The sequence below is a fragment of the Bombus vosnesenskii genome, unplaced genomic scaffold (assembly GCF_011952255.1).
Source record: "Bombus vosnesenskii isolate JDL3184/JDL3185 unplaced genomic scaffold, Bvos_JDL3184-5_v1.1 scf7180000013295, whole genome shotgun sequence".
NCBI lineage: Eukaryota > Metazoa > Arthropoda > Insecta > Hymenoptera > Apidae > Bombus > Bombus vosnesenskii.
Genome location: NW_022882946.1, coordinates 1,907,652 through 1,929,329, shown reverse-complemented (window position 1 = coordinate 1,929,329; position 21,678 = coordinate 1,907,652). Strand labels below are relative to the sequence as shown.

Below are 21,678 nucleotides of genomic sequence, written 5' to 3'. Positions count from 1 at the left end.
ACCGATTTACAGTATTAAAATGTTAACGCAGACTACTATTATAGTGTGGTTATAAATCCAAATACAAAACTTCGTATGCAACAGGCTTTAATGCACGTTCACTTTTATCATAAACGCTCATAACCGAACATAACGGATCTCTTCCATTTCTGAGGATATTTCTGTCCATATTAATTTTAATACGCAAAAATTAAATATGAACAATAATTTAATTAATGATTGGAATTTTGCTACTATATTTTTTATAACGATACTTTATCAATGTTTTATGAATAGAATATGAAGATATCATGTGAATATAAATCGTTCGCAGCTTTGCTAAGTACTTGTAACAATACTACGAAATTCTTTTCAGGTACATATCTTTTGTTATTATAGGAGAAATTGTTCGATATGCCAGGCTAGAGAGATATAACATCAAAGATTATTTGCCATCTGAACTGCGGCTGACAAGTATTTGCCAGTAAAAAAAAGTGCTTGACAAAGATCATTTTTCACTAAATGAAAACTCTGATAAGCATAATTTTAAGGTTAAGTAGACTGATTATTTGGTAGGAAGCAAAGGGCTACTATAATAATTAGCTCGTAGGGTAAATTATGGCAAGAATCACTTGCTGGTATAAAAATTATGATATTTATTAGTGTTTGTAAAGATTATTGTCTTCCTAAATAGATGTACTTTAATTATTATTCTATTCATCTTTGGCTTTACGACTTTTTCTACATAATTTTGTATCAATTAAAAAGGATTTACTTCGAATAACTACATAACACCTTCGATTTTTTAAAATTACAATATCAATCATCGTCAACATTTTGCTTCGCTTAACAGAGCAGGATGAGGAGACTTTATCGGCTAAATTGCGACATATTCGCGACTAACAAGTACTATTTGATCATATGATCAACATATTGCCAGCAATACTGATTGATCCCTTATAATATATGGTTTAAAGTATTTCGTTTTCTTTCTTGATAACAAAAGACGCGTTACAGTTAAAAACAATAAATTAGGAAACAAACGATATAACTTCAGGAACGCAACAGACGTATGTATACATATATCTATACATATCAAAATCGTTAGTCTTGTGACCAGAATAAGTCGCCAATTATAAAACGCAGGATGATCATTTTTTTAACGAAACTAGATAAAATTCATTCGTTGAAATGAGATGCTAAACGCTTGCGTCACTTGGAATGAATTGTGCTATAAGTACTTCTCTTCAATCAATTGCGCCATAAATACTTAGCTTATCTTTTGCTTTTCAGTTGATTTGATATTCGTATGAATGTAGACGAGAATCTTGGCAATTAAATGAAAGGTAGTAAAAGCGATCAAGAAAATTACGATGGTTAAAAACACTACAATATCCATATCGCAACGTTGATACCAAGGCTGAAAAGCTAGACTACTGCGAAGATGAGGGGCGCCTTTCGTTCGTATCACGTACTCTGTCCACCAAGCGAGATTCTTTACCGGATCGTACGGTGTATCCTGAACGACATTTCGGATGTAATGTATCCTTTCTTTGTACCTGAAAACAAGCATACTAAGTTTAACCGAAAATCACAATAGTACATTATCACCGACCAATATCATTGAAAGATTTATTAGAAAATCTAGTAGCTAAAAGGATTTCAAAATTTCAGCCTATTAATTATTTTTCCATTTTGAATACTTTTCAACATGAAAATAACTTGATTGCTTTCCTTTCGTTATTCGAATGATTCTACAGTCTCGATTAACTTACAGAAACAATACTTTAGAACACAGGAATCTTTATTCCAACAATTCTGATTAATTGGGATCCAAACAAATCTTTTCAAAAGGATCGCGTGATTACAAAAACGAATACTCTGAAACTCGTCCGTCATTTTCATAGATTAGGTAGTTCTAGTGTCGAACTCTCAAAAATAGCACAATTATAACAGAAAGTCAGTTTATACTTACTTTTTGTTAGTTATAAGCTCTGTAATAGCATTTTCAAGTTCATCTTTCTTAAGGGTTGTAATTTCCAAATATTTTCCAATGCCCAGAGCTTCCATTCTGGCTACTTGATAATCTTGATCGGCCAAAATTGCGAAACCAAGAACTGGTACTCCGTAGTGGACGGTCTCCTCGCTGCTCTGCAGGCCTCCTTGATAAATGAACAGCTTAATGTTCGGATGAGCTGTGGATTAATATGATTCGTTAGATCATTTTTCATCGGGAAATAGTATCTGCGATGTATAAATACTTTATTGAGAATAAGATCATACCGAGAATGGTTTGTTGTGGTAGCCATTTTCCGATGTAAACATTATCAGGTTTCTCGGGAAAATCCTCCTCGAATTTCCAGACGACTCTATACGGTAACTTGGCGAACACATCGCAGAACATGCGTCGGATCTCCAGTGGTAAACTTGCACTTCTTGCGTTACTACCAAGACTGAAGTAGATGAACCCATTTGTAGCGCCATCCAGAAATGCTTGTAAGTCCTGTATCAAAATAGAACATCCTGATTAAAGACACATGTGTGTAAGAGAGTTGATTATACATAAGAAATAATAACTAAGGGGAAGTTGGTTCTGTTATTACTCATGAGTTTTGTAATGCCGGTTTAGAAAAATTTATGAGTTAATTTACAAGTAAAAGACTTGGACAATAGTAAAAAAAAAAGCCACTTAATGCATCTTACCCAATTCATCATATCGTTACATACTACAGTTTTGCTGTTAGCCTTCATAAACAATTGAGATACACACGTGACAAAGACACGTGTGTGTAAAAGAGTAGGTTATACATCAAAAATAATAACTAAGGGGAAGTTGGTTCTGTTACTATTCGTGAGTTTTGTAATGCCGGTTTAGAAAAATTTATGAGTTAATTTACAAGTAAAAAACTGTAACAATAGTAAAAAAACTAGAGCCACCTAATGCATCTTACCCAATTCATCATATCGTTACATACAGTTTAGTTGTTACCCTTCCTATACGATTTATTATTTTACTAAACATACGAGTAATAAAATTGTATTTGTGCTAGATAAATCCTTATTCAATATACACATAAGTTTTATGTTATTGTATAAACCCTACCTTAGGCAGAGCTTTCGGAACTTTGTCTATGTGGGAGGATGTAAACGTGATTACGTTCGCTAGTTTCGGTCGTGCCGGTGCCATAACGTCGGCCTGATTGATGAAAAGCATGCTAACGTTCTTCAATACGTCTAACATTGGTGGCAGAGGCCCAAAATATTTTTCTGCCAATTTCTGTTGCTGAGGAAAGATCTCGTGGTAAACGTAATATAAGCTACGCCACATGTTGACGAAATTGTACAGTCTCTTCAAGAACGGTAGATTCGTTCCTGTGTTGTCTTCCATTTCCCACGTGTACTCGTGAGAAGGGAGAACCAATCCACCAAGAGCGTGTTCGTTAACGGCAAGTATCCCTAATGAACTTAACCCTACGGTCATGCAAAACGTAATTAGAGGTGATCTTAATCTATTAATCTAAAAGAAACTAACAATAAAAGTAACCTCAAATATAGTTTCTTTTGAAATACTAAATATTCCAACAAATAGTTTACTTTGGTAATATTGGCAAATGTATATTCATATTTTTGCATCTTCAAATTTATAATAAATGCGTAGACGTTCGCGATCTAATCACGATATGATAATGAGTTCAATTATAATGATTTGGAAAAGTGGAAAGTGTATTCGGTAACTATATTTTTGAAAATGCTGAATGTTTAGTTCTAGAATACGATATGTCTTTTTTAATCTATAATGTTATTTTCTAAATGAATCACATTCGAAATGCCTTTTCATTTAATTACTTCAAATGTCAGAAGACATATAAAGGTCGTTTGGAGGACCTTTTACACATGTTGATTCTTCGGAACATTCTACGTCAAAAAGCATTAGGTTGCACGTGCCACGTGCTTCACACTATATATATTCGTAATTTACATAACGAAATAAAGGTAACGAAACTAATAAATACAAAAATGATTGTTAAAGACGTACCTATTATAGGAACATTGAATCGATGTGCGAAAGCGTAAGTGGCGGGCGCGAAGAGGAATTCCGTCAAATAGACATCGAACGTTGCGTTGCTGTCTGCAGCATACAGCTTCCGCAATTCTGTAGAATTGAGCACCGTTTCCGCAAAAACCTCGACTATAGGCAACATTTCTTCTTCCACAATATGCAACCAGCGTTTTCCCTCAAATCGCATTTGAACAAAATCTAAACTCCTTATGGATCCGTAAGATTGGCTAATATCGATTTGCGTAAAATTCGGTGATTTGATATTTGGTATAGGATCCGCCGTGACTAGCACAACTTCGTGACCTCGTTTGTGTAGTTCCAGCCATAATCGTCGGTACGGTATTTGATGACTGTAAGATGGTGTCGGAACGATGGCTAGAATCTTGTAACATTCCGATTGCTCCGCGATGTACAAGACGCACACAACGAACAACAGACTACAGAGGTGGTGCTTCATATTCCTTGTGTCAAGACAAACTGAAGCAAGTCCTGGTTGTAGGTCTACTAAAAGGGACGCCTTCAGGTTATCGTCATTTTACATAATCTATGTAATAATGATAGGATATCGGTATACATTATAATTTTAAAATGGTACCCGTCATCGCTGAATTACAGTCACATATCGCTAGTACAGTTAACTATTATTATGAGTAATGACAACATATGTTTGCGGAGTGGATTTGTTGTTTTGACATCTATATCTTACTGCATATGCATATCATATAAATCTTAGCAGTGATTATTAAATTGCGGGCTTTTATGCTATATCCATTTAGTATATTATATATTGTACGATATATTTATCGATATTTCATATATTAAAAAATTAATGCATGGTTCATCATTTGTAAAATTTGTGTTTGTACAAATCGATAGAAGACAGAATTCAAGGATTTGTAAAAAATTGTTTACAATCGATAATAGTGATATACACATGGCTATTTCCAAAAGTAATCGTAAAAGATGTAAACATTTTGCTGTCTTTAGTATCCCCCATCCCTTTTCCTATAAAAAGTAGAATACAATTTAAAAGCATGAAAAAGTATGTAAATATCGTGATAAAAAACACTTCATCGATCAAGTGAAAATGACAGAAATCACTTGTTACATAAAAAGATCAAATCAGCAAATAATAAACGTCACGAGAAAGTTTATTAAAAATATACAGTTGCTTCCTATGATCAGTTTACGGTATTAAAATGATGACACAGACTAGTGTTATATTGTTGTCATAAATCCAAATGCAAAGCTTCGTATGCAACAGGCTTTAATGCACGTTCACTACACATTGACTTTTATCATAAGCGAAATTTTGCAGATTAGATTATTTGTATATGGCGACTGTTCAGCGTTTATAAGGATAATAAAACAATGAGGGAAATGCACAAACATTGTAAAATCAATGTCAATACAGGAAAGGCCAACGATAAAGCTTTTACTTATGAGAATCCAAACAGCGTAAACGCGACGCTTTAACATAATGTAAGTAAAATAGGTTATTACTTTACTATATCGTCTATAATCAGAGAAGAAAGATCCATTGCATAAATCTAAGGTACAAATAAAAATTCTGTAATACGAAAAAAATGATTTATATCAATGACGTAATTTCAATTATATGACCCGGATGAAAGAAGAAACAGATAACCATATACGAATGATCGCAATGAGACTATTCTCTGTCGTTTGAGGCAGTGAAATTCGTTTGAAAGTAAGAGAAGCGGATCTGGTGGCGGGCAGCGAACCGTACCGGAAGAAAAACATCTATCAACGACAAATAGCTGCCCGTCACGAGGCCGCAGGCTGGCGGTTTCGTTTCTCCGCGACCGAGAAAGTGTAAAATCCCAGGACGGTCTGTCGCAACGTAACACGAGGCGAAACGATTTTCTGCGTCCAGGTTTGTCAAGTTTCTTAACCGCCCCCGTGGGCACGTTGCTCGCCTCCGGTTAAATCACCGATAATTGCTCGAACGATCGTAGCCTGGAATTCAATTTCCTTGCAAGTTCGCGAAAGAGATCGAGAAACCTGGACAGCTTTTCACGCGGAACACCAAAATTGGATTCTTTTTAAGCGAAACGATCGCGAATCGTCTAGTAAGTTTCTAGGGAATTTCCAGACGATTTTCACTATCGGCATTCGGTGGAAATCGTTAACTGCTCGAAGATCGTTGTCGACTAGAAATTGACGTTACGATGACGCAGCAATCATGGAATATTAGAAACATTGTGAGTTATGAAACGGTGTTTGCATGACAAACGTCGTTGAACATCTTTTCCTCGTCTCTCATGAAGGAACAAAATTCGTCATCTTCAAAGATATACTTATACATTGCAAAGTCCTAACATATGAAATATGTTGAAAATGTTGAAATATGAATATGAAAATTCAAAATCATTATTTTGTAATCTTTATGTATGTATCATTTTATATCATTTTAAAGTTGAAATACGATCTATATCCGATTACATACAATCGTAACTTTTTAATATCAACGTTTAGTCTACGTTACGGCGCGTGCGCAGCGCGGGACATGACAGTGTTATTCATAAAGCCATACATCATTTTTTCTATTTGCTATTATCTATTGGATGACAACTTCGTTTTATAAGTATATATAACCTCGAAAGTATTTAAAAGAAAACCTTGTCGAAAAAAACCTACACGTTTTATTCAGAATTTCTCCTTATGCTCATCCCATGTTCAGGATTTATGTTTTTATCTCTTTTATTTATTTATACTTTTACACGTTTATATCTTCATATGTTTATAAATCTAAGAAATTCTGATTTTCCTAACACCAATATAAATAACACCAAATAAAACACCCAGCATGTATTGATATGCGTTTCATAAAAGTTCATTGCGTGTTATGATCGCTGGCAAAAATCACCGTACCCTCGAGGGCTGGTAACGTGGGGGTAGCCACTGAAGGGGTTTTATATTGAACTGACCACCTTTGCAAGCTCAAAATGTATAATCGATAAATCCACGTGTTTCTCCTACGTTAACAACTATCGTATCAGGGATTATAAGAGCCTTATCTCGAGTAGTTTCCAGTTAGTGTGTATCAATAGTTTGTTATTAATCCCGCGATATTTAAGCCGTTATCAACTCAGAAACATTCGCACCATCCACACTCAGTTTTGTAATACAATCCGCTGTCTAATAAATATCACAATTCTTTATACTTGCACGTGATCCTCGTTATCCCTTATCTTACGCGTTAATTATATCTAGTAACCTCTTTTATTTTACTAGCTACTATTTTACTAGCAAATACTTATCAGCTTATCATACCAGTAGCAAATAATCTTTACTGTTATATCTCTCGTAGATCTCGGTCTAGTGTCTCGAGCAACGATGATTAAATTATCTAAACTATAAACACGGCGTATCGTATCGAACATTTTGTAACAAATAGAATAAAATTTTGGAATTTCAAGGATTCAATTAATCGTACGAATTGATGCGAACGAACCCATCAATCGGAGCGATTTCCGTGAAGAATCGAAGCGCGAATGTATTCGTGTTCAAGCAAGAGAAACGAATCCTTGAAAGACAAACATTTACCAGCGAATTGAAGCTGATACGGACTGCTTCTGGCTCGACGGCGTCGTTAGACAGCTAGCCGGATTCCGCGAGGAGTTTGCGTATATAGCCGCGACATATGCAACGGATCGTCGAGCTCGTCTTGCACGATCGCGCAATGCTCCGATGGCTTGCCAAAGTAGCATCGATCTCTTCCATCTCGTCGAAGAAATTGCTCGGTTACGCGTATACCGTGAAGCGTGTCCGCACACACCACGCATACATCCTGTGCTATGGAAAACGGTGAATCCTACGAGTTCGACGCTTCACGCGATGTTGCTGTCGCTGTTCTTGCGAAAATCCTGTCTGAGGAACGACTGATCGCTTGTCGCGGTATAAATTTCAGACGATAAGCAGAAATTTCTATAGCGATAAAAAAAAAAAAAAAAAATAAACGAGTTAACAAGATAGTATATTTGAGATTTTGGGTCTATAATCTTTGAATTTATGAAACAAATTGTGCAATTAAAATTGTGTTTATCGAATATAGAATCGAACGTAGAGTAATAAAAAATAGAATTGAAAAGTTCTGTCTGATGCCCGTATTGTATTTTTATATAAAGAGTACGATATGCTTAGCCAAAATAATGAAATTATGTTCATCGTTTGGAACTGAATATTTGCCCAACGTTTCGTCCATGTTGCAATCTACCTTTTCAGGACAGTTTTGAAACTCATAATTGTGACTCGCTAAATTTTCCTAATTATCAATTCTGCATACAATTTTGATTTATAGCTTTGCATCTTTCTACAAATTCTTTCTTCAGACATTCCAGCATAAATAAAGTTTAACACCGTTGATTTTATAATCTCCCTATAATATCCTTCATATATAGAAAAGTAATAAAGATTAGGGGAATGTCATTTGTTGTTCTCGTGAAATTATGCATTTTCATCGTGATTGCATGAGCGTATTCGTCGAATATCAGACGAAACTCGGTGAAATTGCTTCAAACGTGTAATGCTAAACCCCTCTCTTAGGCGTGTATCGGTGAAGTTATCAGTCGTTGCAATAAAAATGATAGACCAACGATGGCACTGCCAGCTGCGTGACTTTCATGATTTGACGGAAGTAGTTGGTAAACGTGATTAGATAGACTTATGTGTATTTAAATCATATCTCCAGCGTTTTACGAAATTGCTACTTAAATATGTATGTAAATTATTCTCATCATAGCATCTATGTAAGCGTTAGGTTTCTCCCAACATAACGATCGAATCTTCGAATATAGTAAATCGTTCGAATAATAATACGTTCTGATAGCGATTATTCGAATATTCAAAGTTCCATTGTACCTCGTACATACATCGATGCTTCTGTCATCCAAGGGATATTAATCGCTTTCGGTAGAGCACGCGAGCGATTTATGGAGCACCCTGTCACGAATGGGATTCTTTCAACCAAGTTGATCGGGCTACTCGGCTATGTTCAAGTTGCCACCCACCATTCTTTCTATGTTGTGTCTCGTGCAGGGTCAGGTAGCATAATTAAGAATAACCTCGATCCTTGTTGACTCACGCGTGTCTCCATCTCGGTACCACCTGGCACTCGCGTTTACAGACATGCAAACCACTTTCGTCGTAGTCACCACATTATCCCATAAAAATCTCACTTTTTGCACGATATCACCAGTTAGTAGTAAATCATGCTGCGTTCTTCGATCCATTAGAAAGGCCAATCGTGTTCTTTTACCGTCAACTTTCTTAATTTTTAGAGAAAATTTTCCACTTTAATCTTTCCATCAGCTATCATGGGTGAAATTTCATCATCATTGTTCTCCAACAATACCATCGTAATATTGTTTGTAATTATTGCAAATACTAACTTTTCCGGTATTTTATATATTACATCGAATAATGATAAGACAGTCGCATTTGTTCGATTTTATTGACTTCTTATTCTTAGTTAGTATCTTTGGATCATAGATAGCTACGATAATCTGAGTTATGCTTTCATTAGATTGTTTGTTCTTTGAATACTTAATTCTCTTATATTCTACTAGGTAGGCTCGCCTCCCGAAAATCAAACACTTTTACATTAAACGCGGATAAATGTCGGAAAGAATAACACGAAACACGAATCTGTAACGTTCGCGATAATTCCAATTGAAAACGTTGCATAGAAACGCGACATAAAAGTGTTGCAAATTTTAGCTAATCTTTTTATACATATAGGCTAGATATTTTACGCGATAAGCGTCATTCATGGTACATACTAGTGATTTTAATACACCCATTATTAATAAATACAACTTATTCTATTGTAGTCACATATTGGTATCATTCGTCTATTGAGGCTCATTAGAAAGTTATTAAAAAACATAGGTATTAATTGAAGGTTAGAGTAAGAAAATGAACTTCCGTCTATGATAACACAAATGTGACTTTTTTGTGTTTCTCTCATGATATTACAGATCTTGTTGCTTAATAGAAATAAAAATGAAATATGAATAGTTGAAGATAATAACAAAATTAATTAGCCTGTACTCGTATTGCAAAATGCTTTCAATTACGGAACAGAATTTGCATGATCATCCCGTGACTATCTGAACATTTCAGTTGAATTACGCAAATGCGGATGCAAAAAAAGGTCATATCACGATTACATCGCGCATTCTTCTGTTATTTGACGTTTCTGAGGTTAAATGAGATTCATGAGCAGCTCTATTTTAATAGTTTTATTAGCATATTGCACTTAAGTAAATGTCAAGTGTTATCTATACTGATAACATATTGCATAAGATTGTTACGCGTTAATTAAGAAAATCTGTGATTAGCGGTTTGAATAACTCGTCTTTCTTAGTATGGCCTATGAAATCTTATTCTGGTTAAAAACTCTTATGCTCATTTTGTTGAAACATTTTTTACTGATTTCATTTTTTAAGGCATATTCTGTTGTTTTCAAAAATATAGTTTCGTGACATTGTCTTAAGGTTGAGTTCGCTGTATCTATAACTCAAATCAAACGTATGGAGACACAGGTCGATGATAAGAATATGACATTGGCACCTGCCGATGTGATATGTTTGTTCCAAACTCGAAACCGATTCGTAGCGGTATCTTTCGAAGAAAGTCACGCCGATATGGGCAACGACCTCGTGCCGAGCGATTCACAAGGAGTTTGTGCTTTTAGATTTCATTTTATTTTACAGACTGATGCACGTTCTTTGTGTTTTCAGTGGAAACGTTCATCGATTTTGGCAATACCGATCGACATAGTGAGAATACACCTTTAGACTTGCGATTTCCATTTCCATGGCATATTTACTTACCTATGATATATGTATGTATATTTTGATATCTTCGTTATATATTTATTCATTATATCGTTTTGTATTTGTTGAAAATACAAGATTATCCCAACTTTATGATACGGATAGCACATCTGCTATTTTCTTGAGAAATTGGAATTTCTCGCATCGCACATTATAAAAATTTACGATTCGGATCACGTCGACAATATAATTAGCATCTTTAAGCGCTCGACGGCTTCGCTCAATAGCAGACGACGTATTACAAACTTCGACCCTAGATTAGAATTCGACAATAGAACACCGGATGAGGTCGCCAACGGGACGTTACGCTACGCATCCTCGACCAGGTACGTACAAGACGTACCAATAGTTCAACAGTCACCTAGAATATAAGCACCAGGTGCTTCGAGAATAGGACTCTTACGTTTCATATCTCTTACGTTTCATATTCTTTTGTACTAAACATTTCAAATGAACGTAAAAATGACAAGCAAACTAGAACTCTTTAAACTCCGTCCAGTTTGAGCGTTAATATCTTTCAAGGTTCGCGACCCAACCGAACAGTTTTCAATTTAACTGATCGTCACCTAGTTGAGAGAACGCAACAGTATTTCTTTCATTTCTCTTTCCAAATATTTGTTTGTTTGTTTGTTTCTTTCAAACAGCTTTCGCTTCTTTCTTTCAACATCTCTAGTTTATGCAATTGCTAAAAATCTACGAAATCTTGTGAATCTAATTTTCGAAATTTATTATAATATATTATTATTATTATTATTATTATTATTATTATTATTATTATTATTATTATTATTATTATTATTATTATTATTATTATTAGAGTAACGTGAAGAATCCGATAAAAAATTTATTATTGCATTGTACTATGTAATATAGTGGTGCAATACGGCAATTACTTGCAACAACTAAGCACTTTCAATATCCAAGTAAAGATAAGACTCGAAATGATATCGCATATTCATTATCGTGACACGCACTTTTGCTTATTAATATAAGTAGTGTAATCTTTATGATAAACATCAATGTTAACATTCATAACTCTGATAAGAAAGCGTTAATTTGGGTTCCATTTATTCCTTAAAAATCATATCGATATTTAATTATTTAATTGTATAGATATGATTTGGAATAATGTGAGATTTGCTTAGAAAGAGAAAGAAAAAATTTGATATCCCGTGATAAATCTTTATCGTGACACTATAAGCATTTTTGTTCGATGTAGACCGTAGATCGTTTTATGGTCTTCGATTTTTATCATATCAAAGCTGTAATAATTAAACAAATCCGCGATAGATATAAGTAGAAAATAATTATCTTTCCCAATTTTTCCATCATTGAATTAAGTCGCTTATCTATTATAAAACCGAACAACAAACGATTTCTATAAGGAAATGATTGAAGTTGCAATGTAAAACTACATTTTGTGTATTAAATGGTTTCACCGTGGTTCCCGCAAAGTTGAAAACTTTTTCCATATACAGGACGAAGACGACCTTTACAAATACGCGCATGAACATTTGATTACTTTAAAAATAATTAATTGTGGTGTTGCACATATAAATGAAAATAAAAATGATGCTACGTTGTAAAGAACGTAGTAGATACATTTGTTACATAATATACATAGTACAATTCTAAGGTAGCATTTATATCAAATGCCTGAAATAATAAAGAAAATACCTAATAAGTAAATAATGAAGAAATTACAATTACCTAGATATGGAAATCAATCGAAATTGACAAATAACATGTGCGTGAAATGTTTCTACTTGGAATCGTGCAAGTATCGATGACCATAATTATGCATCTGACACGTTGCGATTATACGAATACATTGAAATTTCCATAAATATTAACCCAGGACGGCATTAATCTTCCATAGCCTGTAATTATTATAACTACATATTAGAAGTACATACATATTATTTGGTAAGAGTCACACGGACATTTGACGTTGATAAATTCATGGCGTAGATCATAAAACAGAAAATAAAAAAAGAAATATGGAAGCATTAAAATGTAGAGTGTGCAGTAACAGAGTAACATTTGGAGTGGAATGACTTTGCACAAATGTCGGTTAATTCTGTGTTAGGAAGAAGTTATCCTAAAAATTTATCATATATTATTTTTACCTTGTATAATTTATTGAATTTTGACTGGAAATTTGATAGCAAAGTTTATCCTTATTTCATGAAAGAGAAGTATATTTGAACTTTTTAACCGAAGTAATTAATTGATTAGGAAATACTGTTTTAATATTTGAAAGTTGTGCTATTTCAGGTTATTCATTATATCTCGTATAACATTTTTTTATGCATGTTTAATGGTCAGACTTTATCACTTTCTCGATATTTCAATAAACCATCCATCACAATTACCAAATACCAACAGATTCGTGTTTCGTGTAATATTTATATTTAAATTATATTAGTCGGTTAGCTGTCAGCTACGATAGTTAAAAATACACATGGAAACACATGCAATACGCAAAAACAAAATGACACAGATTGACGAGACGACGAAGATTCATGTCAAAACATATGTACGAGAACAAATTCATCTAAATTGACAGACAACAACGATCTGTAGTAAATCATGAATACATATGTTACGTTAAAAAAAAACATTGTACAAACTGACAAAATGACGATGATTCGTGTCAAAGAACCGTATCACGCTATATATTTAGTATAGAAAAAAAAAATTATAAATTCTATGACACGTTTATAATAATTTTCTTATTAAATCGTGTTAACTTACCGATCAAAAAATGATCTTTTCAACGAACCAAAATACTATCAATAAGAATAAAGAAATTGATACGAAGAATATTATAATTAGTTTAATTATATAAGAGGGTCCTAATAAATACTAAAAATAAAATCACCATTAATTAATAATGCTACAAAAATCAGTAGTAAAAGATATATCACGTTCGAACAAAATCATGTAATCAGTCCATATATTTAACTTTATAGATGCGATATCGCATTAATTACGATTCAGATCGTCACTATCAGAATCATAACATCACTCTCATTCGCCTCATAGAAACCAGTCAGAATCGCGGCGTATCTTCTAAATTTACGAGTTGTATCTGGAAGCTACGTTTCATTCGAATTTTCATACATGTCGTTCAAACGTCTCTCCCCCTGCTTTCTTTCCCTTTCGTTCCTTTATATAGACATTATATATCTCGTATTTTCTTTGCTTTCCTTTTTTTTTTTTTTACTAGGCAAACCATGACATCGCGATATCTCTCGACGGGCAATAGACGACCGACGCGAACGTTACGAACGTCCTTCGGAACTTTTTCCAGTGCACGCGTATTGGACGCGGATAAACTAGAAAATATTATCCCGCTGTTATATCGTTGTGCCTTTATCATGTCGCGTTTCTCTTCGGTGAATCAGCGCACTCGTCGCTCTGTAATGAACACCAGATACATACATCGTGCTGCATACTGCTGGCTTCGTCTGATTCCTCGTAACTCAAGACGAGCAGCATCGTCGTATGCTGCGTATTCGCTTGTTCCTGCGGCTCGTTGATTCAACGACGTCGTTTCCTTTCGTTTGTTCGTGCGTGAAATTGCAACGAGAGATAGTTTAACAGTGAAAAACATGAAAAAATCACGGGTTTCAGAATCTTTTGCTACTACAATTAGTAGAAACACATAATAGTATAAGTATACTTATGTACATTTATATATGTAGGATATTTTAGTTTGTTTGTAATAAGTACATATATGTGGTATATTTATATTTTCTTTTTAATTATAATTATCCGTGTATAGTACTGGTTTACTGTATAAATTTAGTCGCTCACCAAATCTTCCAATTAACCCTCAATCTGAAGATCCTCATTAACTTTTTGCATCACTCAGAGTTACTTGTTTCGTCGATTAAAAAATTTCCCCCGTGCTTTCTAAGAAAATTATGCAACAATTACGTATCTTGCCTTTTTTCCTGCTCAATTACGATAATTCATCGTATGTAAAATAACAGATTACCTTATGAAGGATATACCAAAGTTTCCATTGTTTGCATATACAATAAATAATAGTGTGTGTTATTGTTATATATATTAAAAGGTATTTTTGTTCTTTTTGTGCTACTTCATTTACGAGAAGAACAATATACGCATATTAAGACACTCAGTCGTGTTCCATCGTGAATTTTCCTTTTTTCAATCCCATTTCCTCTCTTAGCGTAAGAACAGCAAAAAACAATATCGGCAACAATATGAACAACTAAGAGAAAAAGAAGACAGCGAGAAAAGGGCGGAAAAGAAAAGGAACGGAGGTAGGAAAAAAGTTCGATTACGCGGCGTCATCGGACCAGCATTGGTGCGTTTCACGGCTGTTTGCGTCGATTCCTTTTTTCCTTTTCTGGCGCGCATTTCACACCGCCAACTTTAATGAGATACGCGCGGAGGTGTGCATTATCGACTCGTGGGGCAGGAGAGCGTAGCCGGTCGCTTTGCCCGGCGGAACGCGATTGTCGCCGTTGAAATTTTCATGCGCGACTTGTCCGAACCTATGTATACGTTGCGTATACACCTCAACGACCATGGAGACGGCCACGGTTTCACCAAGCTTGTCGTGTCCCGAGAATTCTCACGTTATCTTTTTCCTCTTCTCTTTGTTTCTTCTCTTGCTACATTTTTCTCCTACCTTCATCCTCTTGTTACATTTTTCTTCTTCCTTCATCCTCTTGTTACATATTTCTTCTTCCTTCATCCTCTTGACTACTTTATTTTTTGTTGCGCGCATGTAGCCGCGATGCGATTGTCTTACTTTATGCGCTACACGCTGACGCAACTTTGCGCGATATGCTTATTAACCCTTAGCGGATGAAACGAAGCTCAAAAAACGTCGGTATTTATAAAACTATTCCAAACTTAATACAATAATCCGCTGTGTATCAGCTACAGTGACGCTTATTTTAAATTTCGATGTAAAATCTCACCGTTATTTAGTTCATTGCTTGTTATGCAACGACTATGAAGATCAAACGCTATTACAAACAATTATACAGGGTGGTTGGTAACTGGTGGTACAAGCGGAAAGGGGGTGATTCTACGCGAAAAAAGAAGTCGAAAATATAGAATAAAAATTTAAAAATTTAAAAATTTAAAAATTTAAAAATTTAAAATTTAAAAATTTAAAATTTAAAAATTTAAAAATTTAAAAATTTTAAAAATTAAAAAAATAACGTCAATCGAAACAACGATCTACAGTGAGATCCGTTATAACGAGACGTGATAAAGTGCACGCGTACCGAGCGAAAATTCAAAGTCGATTTTCTCGAAAGCAAAGCCTCAAACGAAAAAATTTTATTCTATATTTTTGACTTCTTTTCTCGCGTAGAATCACCCCCTTTCCGCTTGTACCACCAGTTACCAACCACCCTGTATAAAGAAATAATCTTTCAACCCTTAACGAACATAACCCGGTCCGCCTGTAACGATTCCCGGGAAAATATCAAGCTCTTTACATCTCAAAATTTCTTTCCTTTCTTCTCTTTTTCCTTGTTCGAAGATAAACGGTGCTAGAGTCCGGATCCTCGGACGGGATATGAATCACACGTCGGAATCCAGTGCAATCTGTCTGCCAGACGGTTTGCTTCCGGTGTCGTTTATCGAGTACGCGGCGATCGGATAGAACACGCGTGGCTGTGTACTGTGTATACACGCACACGAGGAATCCCGATGGAATCCCGACGGAATAGGCTAAGAGAGCACTTGAGGATGCCTAGTCTCTGGCAGTGAACGGCGGCACGAGTGGCGGACATTTCGGTGCCTCCAAAGCTCATTGGTCCGCAGCTGACGTGTACAAGGAAATGGCATTTAACGGATTAAAAGCGGCCATCCAGACAGCTAGCGCAATAGTTCCCGATAACGGCTGGCTAGAGTTAGAATATTTTTTCCCCGTTCCCCTTCTATCCTTTTTTTTTTTTTTTTTTTTTGTTGTGTTTTTCTACTTTTTGCTTTTTGCTTCTATTTTTCCCCGTGTTTCTTTTTTAGATCGTTTTTTGGTTTCTCGTCGAGCATTCGTTTTTTTTCATCCCGGGCTCGCTTCGCTCGCGTACACGCGCGACCAGCCTATTGATTTCGCACAAAGTGCCGACCATTCCAACCTACGAATCACTTTACTTCGATCGAACCATCACCGATAAGGATATCGACGATACTCGCGATTTCAGGAAGTAAGTGAAAATGAACGATTAAGATTTGCTGATCTGATTCTTTGCGTTTGTTAACAGGAAACTCGAAGAAAATGATGGATCGTGGCACTCGGTTAAATGGAGAACACTCCTGCGGTCGCAGGAAGGGTGTATCATAATTTAAGACCTGTTCGCGGCGGTGATGCTGGTTCGCTGAGTAGGTGTTACGATTGATGGTTGTTGGGAGTTTGAACATGTTTTCTACGGTGAAGTTTTGTGGTAAGTGGTTTAACGATTGAATGTAATCTTGAGAAACAGAATGTGTTTACACCTGATATTATAGTTCTCTTAGTTTATTATCGTTCTATTATAATTTTTTTAAATTATAGTTATATTAGTTGATTCAAGGCTAGTAGTTCCTTAATTGAATATATCAATTTTCTAATCATTCTGCCATAATCATTTCATAAATATATATGTATATGGTGTTCACATTTCCTAAGATAGTTTCTGTAAAAAAAAAAAAAAAAACGATAAGAAAATATTATATCGTATGCAGTTTTATATAAAAGTACCATTGTTAAAATATGCTGTAAATCCGTTTCGGTTAACAGGAGAAGGGACCTTAAGGACAAAAAACAGGGCGTTACAAGTTCAAAAGCATCTCTTTGTATAAATAAAATTTTGTTAGAAAAATTATTATATATATATAGTTATATAGTTATGTAGATAATGTAGTACATAAATCAAGAAAACCATTATCACGCCGCAAGTGATAAGTATAATACAACACGCATTTCGTGTAACCGTATCATGCCACGAGCTTTTAGCAGAGACAGCCGTAACGAAAGACTTTAAGCACCAACCCCGCCTTCCTCGGTTTCTTCTCTTTCTACTCTTTCGTTGTTACGTTGCTCATAAAAGTTCTCTGCGCTCTTATGTAATGTGTAATGCTTCCTAATAACGACCTTATATCTACAATTTTTACAACGACTTATACAACGATCATTTTTCTTATAACAACGGAGAATCTAAAGAAAAAAGCACAAGAAGTTGACGACTGTCGAATATAAATCGTTCTGGAGCATCCAAAAAATTTAATTTGCCTGCTCTATGTAGCTCTATAAAACGTAGACGAAGAACATAAAAACGAGACACTCGGTTGAAGGTGAATAGAGTTTCTAATACAAAGAAGCCTTGTAATATCGTCGTCGTGAAATCGCAAAAATATTTTTCGTGGAAAAACACACGGGAGTCTCGCGGCTCTGTAATAACCTTTCACCCGTGACACACAGATGAAGAAAATAACGAAATTTTCAAACTCGATGATGTCAACGATTGGTTTCGCTACGTTAACGAGATTTATGCAGTCGACGCGTCGGTCTCGTCGCATCAGCGGATCTGTCATTAAAAACGGATTACGAGCCGATTATTTTCGTGAAAACGTCCAGCTTTTTATTTCGGCTAATCGTAAATGCCTCGTAAGTGGATGTGAAAAAAGACCAATTAAGCATCGTTTTTCATTGCTCGATTTTCGTAATGTATTATCGTCGGAGGATGTTAATCTGTCAATTATTTCGAACAATGTACAAACTAAATTCCAACGCATGTTGGATAAAAATGACTTCCTCTACACGAAAGATAACTGAACTCGGAACAGAAAATTGTTCGCCATTCTCCCTCAAGCTCGTTTCCTTCTCTTCTGCGAGATTTGTTTTTTTTTCGCTAGTCTTTGAACTTTCGTTTCAGTGCGTTCACCGGAAATGCAATCGGCAGAAATAACAAACACTTGGTATTCCACAGAGCTCGTGTTTGCATATTCGTTTGTTTCGTGACAAAGGCTTGAATCCGGTGTTCAAGGCAGAATCATCAGCGTCGCTTTTGCGCTTTGAAAGTATTGAATTTTTTACTACGTTCGTCGTTCACTGGAGTCTCTACGTTCACGTAGCTCTCTAGTCACGCCACGAAAGATTTCTAAATAAAATTCACGCGTAACAGCATCTGGGAAACGCGAAGACATTAGGAGGAACGAGTTAACGGTAACATCGGAAAGACTAGAACGAGAAGAATGGAGTCGCGACAAGACCTTCGATCGCGGTTTTCGCGTGAATTTTAATGAAAATCAAACTCGAAGAACACTCGAATAGGGGAATGGGAGAAGGCAGGCGCTCGATGATCGCTTTTGTTCCAAACCCTGAAATCCTATTTGAGTACGATCTCCTTAATCCGGAATCTCTCGAAAGAGATTACAGGGATAATTTTGCCGAATCGATCTTAATCAGCTTTTCGTCTGCCTACAAACCGATGTCGAGAAACTCGACGAACCGTCTAGCTCCATTGGTGTCTGTGTCAAGAGCTAGACACGCTTCTAGTAAAACGTTCCATTTCGTCGGTGGTTTCGCACGCGCGAGATCGTTCCTCCAACTTCCATTCCCTCTCTCAGGTACCATCTCTCGAGCTCTCTCATTTCAGCAGCGATAGAAACGAATCGGAGTTCGTGGAACGAGGTTACACGGGTAAAAACAGTTCGAGTCAATTCCCGATCGTGAAACTTTCTCGATTCCCCGCGATTCAGCCTGCTGTTTAACGATGGAGAAGCGTAACGATAAGTTGAAAAGTCGGATCGCGTCCATGGCGCGCACTGCTGCGCCGATGGCAGCTAATTGTATACTATGGTCATTGATTCTTGGCTATATTGGAACGAGAGCCATCAATTGGTCCAATATTATAAAAGATATACGTAAAAGAGAATTATGGAGAATATGGAATGTGATAAATTGACTGTTTGGATGATTCGATATGCACATACAACCGAATCTCGATATCTCCCATCTTATCTTCAACGTATTTTATATGCGTTATTTTACCTGTACAAGTCGCAGTCACAAAGAAGCCCAATTTCGGCAAGAATTTTCCTTTATAAGACGAAGTTTGATCACTACTACTATAACGTCTACGAATCTAAAAATATAAATGCTTTTACAGAGTCTCTTCGAGTCATTGGATTATGTTTTGTACTATCGTTGCTGATTTGTAACTAATAAAAATCTGAATAGCGATTATTTCATTCATCACGTTCCTTACAGAGACAGCACGCATACTTGCAAAAAGTATGGTAAAATCGCGTTTTCTTCGTATCTTTTTCGTGGCAAGCAGCTCTTGAATTTTCATGATAACTCAACCAGATTTTCAAACGCCTTTGGTCTTTCATCTTTGTAATCTACATTCCTCTCGAAATACGTAAGATATTATACGAAAGCAAAATTCCTTGATCGTGGAATGATAATGGTTTTATATTACCACATTCGCTGAATTCAGTGATAAGTATAAAAGAAGTAAGCTTCGTTTTCCACCCTATCCTCTCTACTTTTCATAGTCATTCCAATCCATTAATTCATCTTATAGAATTTTATGAATTTTTAATATTGTCATTATGAAAGGAGATCTCAAGGATTTGTTTAATATTTTTGTCCTTCCTCCACTTATCAGGTTGTCCGAAATGTTTCTTTGGTTTTATAAGGAAATAATAGACGCACAATGTTTTTTGTTTTATATTACTTTATTGAATTATGCACGAACATAGTAATAGAAATATAACGAAATGGATCATACCTAATTCAATAAAATAATATAAAACAGAAATTGTTGTTCATCTATTATCGCCTTATGAAACGAAAGAAACTTTTCGGACAACCTGATATCATCTACAATGTACAATATTAAAGTTCGAAGAATTTCAAGTATCATGTATATATATATTTCAATATTATAATAGTAGTTTTGTCCCAATTATAGAATCTTTCCTCTATATTTCTGACTTGCGTAGTCACACGAAGGAAATATGTAAAATATAATCGACGAACTTTTCCATGTGTTTTATTTTTGAAATCATTACATCTTATGTAACGTTTTACATCATTTTACAACCATAATACGTTTAGTTACTCTAATCAGTTTAATACTGTTAGTCCTAATAATACATTTTCTTCATTTCGATAAAATAATACTTGTTATATTACTTCGTATTACTGTAAAAGCATTTGAATCGAAAACCTTCGATTCATCGTGATAATCTTGTGCCTCTTTCAAATCCACGTTCAACCACTGTTACTGTGTTGTCTATGCTACCAAAAACGAGATACGGGCGAGATTGTTTCTGAAACCAACTCAATTCTGCGTTTCGACGAACCGTCGATTCCCTTCGTTCACGGTAGACGGGCTGATCGAGATTAATCGCATTCCGCCGGTCAGGGTGGCCGACCCTTCTCTGATTGACGACAGCGATTAATGCAGGTCGTCAGGTTGTGCTCAGGGTAAACTGGCGTGTCCTCGATGTGGACGCGTCCACGAGGAAGCACGTGATGTTTGCATGCGAGAAGCACGTTCACTCGCGTCCTCATTAACGGCCAGATGGCTGTTGACGCATCGTTCGCGCATCGTCGAGCATGTCCAGTTTCACGCTCTTTTGGCTCGTCGAATTTCTATCGACACATGCCGTTAAGACGTCTGTCCATTTCAGAGAAAAATTACCGCAAATGCTCTGTAGAGTCGCTAACCGGTGTGTCGCGGAATTCTAATGATTATTTCACGTTTGTCATGATATGAAGAAGATTAG

The 21,678-nt window shown here is 35.6% G+C and overlaps 1 protein-coding gene and 1 long non-coding RNA gene across 5 annotated transcripts in view; one reads left to right on the top strand and one right to left on the bottom strand.

Moving 5' to 3' along the window:
• The window catches only part of LOC117233447, a 29,200-nt gene that overhangs the window by 1,478 nt on the left and 6,044 nt on the right, over positions 1 to 21,678 (top strand). The window contains exons 2-3 of one of the 4 annotated variants that reach the window (XR_004493315.1): positions 10,780 to 10,845; positions 17,163 to 17,342. This is a non-coding gene — a long non-coding RNA (uncharacterized LOC117233447). Of the gene's footprint in view, positions 1 to 10,779; positions 10,846 to 11,175; positions 11,229 to 16,405; positions 17,106 to 17,162; positions 17,343 to 21,678 lie in introns of those variants that run through there. The other 3 variants (XR_004493318.1, XR_004493316.1, XR_004493317.1) reach the window with 3 other exon arrangements.
• On the bottom strand, positions 616 to 4,511 carry LOC117233443 (UDP-glucuronosyltransferase 1-5-like). The gene is made up of 5 exons (XM_033493767.1): positions 4,016 to 4,511; positions 3,083 to 3,450; positions 2,263 to 2,482; positions 1,955 to 2,174; positions 616 to 1,538 (listed from the first exon to the last, which is right to left on the bottom strand). The coding sequence occupies exons 1-5, from the start codon at positions 4,494 to 4,496 to the stop codon at positions 1,250 to 1,252; spliced, it is 1,578 nt and encodes a 525-aa protein (XP_033349658.1). The 5' UTR covers positions 4,497 to 4,511; the 3' UTR covers positions 616 to 1,249.